Source organism: Micromys minutus, assembly GCF_963924665.1.
Source record: "Micromys minutus genome assembly, chromosome: 8".
Taxonomy (NCBI): Eukaryota; Metazoa; Chordata; class Mammalia; order Rodentia; family Muridae; genus Micromys; species Micromys minutus.
In genome coordinates this window covers 23657338-23664373 of record NC_137977.1, presented here as the reverse complement: position 1 = coordinate 23664373, position 7036 = coordinate 23657338, and the positions used below count along the sequence as shown (strand labels likewise).

General features: G+C 39.7%; 1 protein-coding gene across 1 annotated transcript; it reads left to right on the top strand.

Moving 5' to 3' along the window:
* Positions 1–1070: 1070 nt before the first annotated feature.
* On the top strand, positions 1071–1223 carry LOC308423645 (large ribosomal subunit protein eL39-like; the record flags this gene model as incomplete). The annotated part of the gene is made up of 1 exon (XM_080920452.1): positions 1071–1223. The coding sequence occupies one exon, from the start codon at positions 1071–1073 to the stop codon at positions 1221–1223; it is 153 nt and encodes a 50-aa protein (XP_080776578.1).
* Positions 1224–7036: the final 5813 nt, after the last annotated feature.

Here is a 7036-nt window from a genome sequence, read left to right as displayed (position 1 = left end):
ATGTTTTCCATATCTAAGTTTGAGATCATAAAAGAATGTCTCTCAAGTGATATCTCTGCCTATTTTAATTATATAATACATTTGCAGTTATACAAGATAGTTATATCATGTTAGGCATAATTATTACCTGATTATTGGTTTTATTTGGAAATTAATCATGACATAGGAGATATGATTGTTTGTCAAATTGACAGGGGGTGAAATTGTGATGGTTATTCTTGGTTGTCAACTTGACTACATCAAGAATTAACTAAAACCCAAGTGTCTGGGCACACCTGTAAGGAATGTTTTTCTTTTAATTCAGATGGGAAAAATTCACCTTGCATCTGGCCCCCCTACGTTTTGCTGGAAGCTGATATAGAAGACATATAAAAAAAAAAAAGAAGCTTGCTCTTTCTTTGCCTGCTTCTTCTTGCTCTTGGTAACAAGTTCATTCCTTCACTGACATTAGAGTCTACTTCTTCAGAATTTGGCATATATGATGGTTTGAATATCCTTGGCCCAGGGAGTCGCCCTATTATTTAGAGCTGTAGCTTTGTTGGAGAACGTGTGGCCTCGTTGGAGGAAGTATGTCACTGTAGGGGTGGGCTTTAAGACCCTCCTCCTAGAGATGGCTCAGTGGTTTAGAGCACTGACTGATCTTCCAGAGGTCCTGAGTTCAATCCCCAGCAACCACATGGGATGGTGGCTCACAACCATCTGTAATGAGATCTGATGCCCTCTACTGGTGAGCGTGAAGACAGCTACAGTGTGCTTATATAAATAAATGTATAAATGAATAAAATATGTACCAAAAAGACCTTCCTCCTAGCTGCCTGGAGACAGTTTGCATCTGGCTTCCTTTGGATGAAGATGTAGAACTCTCAGCTTCTCCAGCACTGTGCCTGCCTGATGCTGCCATGGTCCTGCCATGATGATAATGGACTGAACCTCAGAACCTGTGAGCCAACCCCAATTAAATGTTGTCCTTTGTAAGAGTTGCCTTGGGCATCTTCTAATCACATTTTTCCAGCCTGGCCTTTCTCTTTCCTCTGCCATTGTGTGTGCTACACCTGACACGACCTCTCACCATGTGGTCCCACAAGACTTTCAGAATCAAGCGATTCCTGGCCAAGAAAAAAAAAAATCATCCTATTCCTCAGTGGATTCTGATGAAAACTGGTAACAAAATCAGGTACAACTCTAAGAGAAGACACTGGAGGAGAACGAAGCTGGGCCTGTGAGGATTCACACAACTGCGAGACTAAAGGCTTATGCTGAATGGTGGTCATCTATCAGTCCTACCAGATGGATTTTTAACATTTTTAACCTAAAGACTAGTTCGTGTCTAAATTAGGATGTTTGTCCAGTAATAAAATTATGAACCTTTCACAAAAAAAGAGTTGCCTTTATCATGGTGTTTCTTTACAACAATAAAGATAGCATATGCTTCAGACCAGCTGAAACATCCAGTCTTGTAGAATGAACAGCTACTGGATTCTTAGACATTCCATAGGTAGGCAGATACTGTTGAACTACATCCTGTAAGCCATTCTAATAAATCCCCTTTACATACACACACACACACACACACACACACACACACACACACACTTCATTTCCTCTAGAAAACACTAATAGAGTATAATCCAGTATTGCTGCATGGCCTAGGTCAGACAAACAATAATTTGTTCAGTTCTGTTTTTTTAGCTCTATCTAGATCCAAACAACTCTTATTCATATCTCAGTTTTAGTTGGGAAATTAAACATTGATTAATATACTTTTGCAGATGGGAACATAAAAAAAGTTTATGTTTTTAAAAATTTAAAAGACTTAAAAAGTGAAGAAAAAGGTTTTAGTGTTTTTAACAATTTGGGCTCTACATTTTTCCAAAAGAAATTTAAGTGTTTGTTGCATTTTGCCACTAGAAAGGGTCTTCACTGAGAAAATGCCTCTCTGTAAGATTGGCCTATATATAAGTCGGGCATTTTCTTGATTAATGATTGATGTAGAAGGACACAGCTCACTGTGGGTGGTGCCATCTGGGTTGTAGAAGAGAGCTGCCTGAGCAGACCATGAGGAACAAGCCAGTAAGCAGCATTCCTCCATGGCCTCTGCGTCACTTCCTGTCTCTAACTTCCTGTTTGTGTTCTTGCCCTTACTTCCTCCAAGGATGGATTTAGTGTGGTTTAAGTGGCTAGACTGAGATCAAGAGTTACAAACTGAAATAAACGTTTTCCTCCCCAAAATCCTTTTGGCCCTTGCAGTAGTTTGAATGAAAATGGCTCCTATAAGTTTATATTTGACTACTTAGGGCCCCCACCCAACCTCTGGGTGGAACTGTTTAGAAAAGATTATGTGTGGCCTTGTTGGAAGAGGTGTGTTGTTAGGGGCAGGCTTGGAGGTTTGAAACTCTCTCTCTCTCTCTCTCTCTCTCTCTCTCTCTCTCTCTCTCTCTCTCTCTCTCTCTCTCTCTCCCTCTCCCTCCCTCCTCTCTCTCCCCTCCTTCCCCCTCCCTCCATTCTCTCTGCCTTTTAATTTCAGATCAAGATGTGAGCTCTCAGATGCTCCTGCTGCCTTTGCTTTGCTACCATGGATCATAATCCTGGGAAACCATAACCCTCAAGTTAAACTCTTTAAAAATTACCTTGGTCATGGTGTTTAATTACAGCAGTAGAAACCCTAACTAAGACACTGGCTAATTGATAATAAATTTAAAAATATATATTTATGGATAAAGCCTCAAGCTTAGAATACAAGCCCTCTTTAATGCCAGCCAAACTCTTTTGTTTCCTGAAATCTAGTGTTGGCTACTTCACTGTTGAGACAAGTTCCTATATTATATTAAAATTAAAAAAATGTAAAAAGGAAAGATTTATTTTGGCTATGAGTTCAGGGATTTTAGTTCATGTTCATTTGCTCCATTACTTGAGCCTTCTGGGAGGGAGAAATCAGTTGGACAAATCAGGTGCACTGGGGAAAAAGCTGCTCACCTAATGCTGTCCAGAATACAGAGTCAGATCTGAAATAATCAGGGTAAGATAATATCCTTTAAAGACATGTTCTTCTTCTTACAAACAGGATCATCCTCAAGAGTTTATTCTGTGTGAATTCATGAATGGGTTAACCCACTGATAAAATTAGTGCTTTCAAGGTCTAGTCATCTCTGAATGATTAGGCTTATTAGCTGGGGATCAAATCTTCAATAGGTAAACCTTTTGGGAGGTGATTTGGAAATATGTTATACACAATGCATAACATCAAACTAGAACTTTATGGTTTGTTTATATCCGTTTTCAAATCTTTGAGTTGTTTTTCTTTCTTATTTTCCTTTCCTCCTTCCTTTCTTTTCTTTTCTTTCTTTCTTTCTTTTTTTTTAAAGACAGGGTTTTTTCTGGGTATTCTTGGCTGTCCTTGAACTCACTCTGTAGACCAGGCTGTCCTTGAACTCACAGAGGTCCACCTGCTTCTGCCTCCCAAGTGCTGGGATTAAAGGCACGCACCACTACCACCCTTGTGTTGTGTTTTTCAAAAGTGATTATTATCCACAAAACATGTTATGGAGGTGGACGTACCATGTGATTTATCCCAAGAACTATATTCCCATTAGAATGCACCTAGAAGTTTTTCTTTATATGTTTCTCTTCTTTATCTTAATAAATTTCAGTTCATTATTTAGAAACCTTACAAAACATTATCTTCTTTGTGACATGTTTATGTGGTAGTTTGAGTAGGTTTAGTCTCCACAGATTCATGTGTTTGAATGCTTGGCCATAGGGAATGGCACTAATAGGAGGCATGGCCTTGTGGGAGGAAGTGTGTCATTATGTAGGCAGGCTTTGAGGTCTTCTATGCCCACAATCTGCCCAGTGAACCAAAATGTAGAACTGTCAGCTCCTCCAGCACCATGTTTGTCTGCAGGCTGCCATGCTTCCTACCACGATGATAATGGACTGAACTTCTGTAACTGTAATCCAGCCTCAATAAAATGTTTTCTTTTATAACAATTGTCTTGGCCAAGGTATCTCTTCACAGCAATGAAACCTTAGTTTAAAAAGTTTCTTTCTTGAAGCTTATTTTTACTAAAACTTTATGTGTGGGGGTGTTTTTCCTATAGGTGTCTTTGTACCACATGCATGCAATGCCCTTGGAAGTCAGAAGAGGGCATGGGATACTCTGGAACTGGAGTTATAGATGTGGGTGCTGGAAATGGAACTTCCATTTTCTGGAAGAGCAGACAGTGCTTTTAAATGGCTGAGACATCTGTCCAGTCCTTTGATATGCTTCTTGACACAGTGACGTCATCCTCATTAGCACATCTGTGCCTTGCACACACTTTGGCTTCTTCATTTATTATGCTGCATTGCACTCACATATGTACAGATACTTCCTCTAGTAGCCTGCTAACCTGTTGGCTATACAAGCATTTAGCTGATGTCTCACTGGCCTGGTAGTGGTAGGAAATTCCAGGGCTCCAGGAATATCAGCCTGGAAGAAATGCTAATAGGGTAAATGGTCAATGGGCTACTACTTTTTTATGGATCTTTGGGAAAATTTGATTTCTCAAATCTTTCTACCCTATAAAATGTGTAATGAGTGGCACTGAGGAGTATTCATGGAACCCAGAATCGTCATGAATTGTATTCATTACACAAACAGCATTATAATGACAACTAGAAAAATTTAAATGTGGCAATATTATTATCTACAATGTCACTATCAAAATTCATCAACTTGCTGGGTATGGTGGTGCTCATTTATACCAATTTATACCAGCTCTTGAGGGGCAGAGACAAGAGGATGGGGGCTGAAAACCAGCCTGAGCTATATAGGGAGACTCTGTCTCAAAAAAAGAGCTATTAGATCTGTTTATAAAGATATTATCCAGGCTGGAGAGATGACTCAGTGGTTAAGAGCCCTGACTGTTCTTCCAGAGGTCCTGAGTTCAATTCCCAGCAACGACATGGTGGCTCACAACCATCTGTAATGAGATCAAATGCCCTCTTCTGGTGTGTATGAAGACAATGACAGTATACTTATATTCATAAAATAAATAAATAAAATTTTTTAAAAAGGATATTATTCTTCAGCTGTCGAAACACTCCTAGAAATAAAGGTTTTTTTTTTTTTTTTTTTTTTTATCATTTTCTGTCTTAACTTTACACAACTACCTCTCATTTTAGATTTCAAATCCTTCATAGGATTGTTCTTAAATATTTTTATATCAACTTCACTAGTTAAAGATAATATTAAAGCCTTGACTGACACTGGACCTAGTGGTATAGTGCTACAATCCCAGCTGCTTAGGAAGGGGCAACAGGAAGATGGCAAGTTCCCGGCTTGCCTGGGTGGTAGAGTGAGTCTGAGGGTAATCAGGGCAACATAGTGAGATGCTTCCAAGTTTTTAAAAAGAGGAGGACTAAGAATATAACTCAGGAGAGGAGCACTTGCCTAGCATTTAGAAGGCCTTGTTTTATTCCTAGTATAGAATAGAAGAGAAAGGAAGAGGAGGAGAAGCAGGAGGAGAGGGATGGAGAAGTTGATTGATAGTATGTAAGGCTTTGAGAGCATATAGTTCAGCTAGCATACAAGAGCTCAAAACACAAAATTAAGTAGGTTGCAAACCCTTCTCTTAGGAAGGCTGTGATCCAGGAGATACAGCTAAGTAACACACACTATACAGAAATTATCACAGACTATTCTAAGCATGGCATAGGAAATACTTAGATCACCAACCATATTAAGATGATGTTTTGGGGGGCTGGAGAGATGGCTCAGTGGTTAAGAGCACTGACTGTTCTTCCAGAGGTCCTGAGTTCAATTCCCAGCAACCACATGCTAGCTCACAACCATCTGTAATGGGATCTGATGCCCTCTTCTGGTGTGTCTGAAGACAGCAACACTGTACTCATATACATAAAATAAATAAATAAATCTTTTTTTAAAAGACGTTTTTGTTTTCTTCAATTGAAACAATGTCTCCCAGAGTCACTCAGGCAGGCCTTGAAGTAACTCATGATCCTGATATTTCTGCTTTTTAGGTGCATAAATTACAGGCATGAACTTGTATATGTCATGCTGGGATATATAAAGTTCTTCAACAGACATAAGATTAATAAATGATATCATCGTCATCATCATCATATTATCTTATTATTATTATTATTTCTTTTTTATTATTGCCCATGTTAGGCTAATAATCTACCACGGAACTATGACCACAGCCCCAAGAAATGAATGATCATAATTCTTCTTTAATAGTTGCATTTGTTCTCTAATAACTTCATATATAACTAACATTTTTATTTAGCACTATTTATTAAACTCACACTTTGAGTAGCTTCAAGGTAGGTACCAGGTATTCTTTCAGCCTCCTGGAATAAAGTAATTTTTTTATTACTTAATTTCTTTTTACAATCCAGTCATTATCTGCCCTCTGACTGTTCCTCATCCCATTCTTCCTCCCCCATTTCCAAGAGGATGCCCCACCCACCACCCAACCAGACCACCCCATTCCCTGGGGCCTCAAGTCTCTTGGGGGTTAGGTGCATCTTCTCTCACTGGAGCCAGACCCAGCAGTCCTTTGCTGTATATGTATCGAAGACCTCATATCAGCTAATGCATGTTGCCTGTTTGGTGGCCCCGTGTCTGAGAGATCTTGGGGGAGTCCAGATTAGTTGAGACTGCTGATGTTCCTATGGGGTTGCCCTCCTTCTCAGCTTCTTCTAGCCTTTTCCTAATTCAACAGGGGTTCCTGGCTTCTGTCCATTGGTTGGGTATAAGTATATGCATCTGACTCTTTTAGCTGTATGTTGGGCCTCTCAGAGGGCAGCTATTCTAGGCTCCTTCCTATGTGTCTGTAGGCACACCATAGCATCAGTGATAGTGTCAGTCCTTGAAGCCTCCCCTTGAGATGGACTTCAATTTGGGCTGGTCATGAAACCTCCTTTCTCCCAGTCTCTCTTCCATTTTTTTCCTTGCTGTTCTTTTAGGCAGGAACAATTCTGGGTCAGAGTTTTTAACTGTGGGATGGCAACCCCATCCCTGCACTTGATG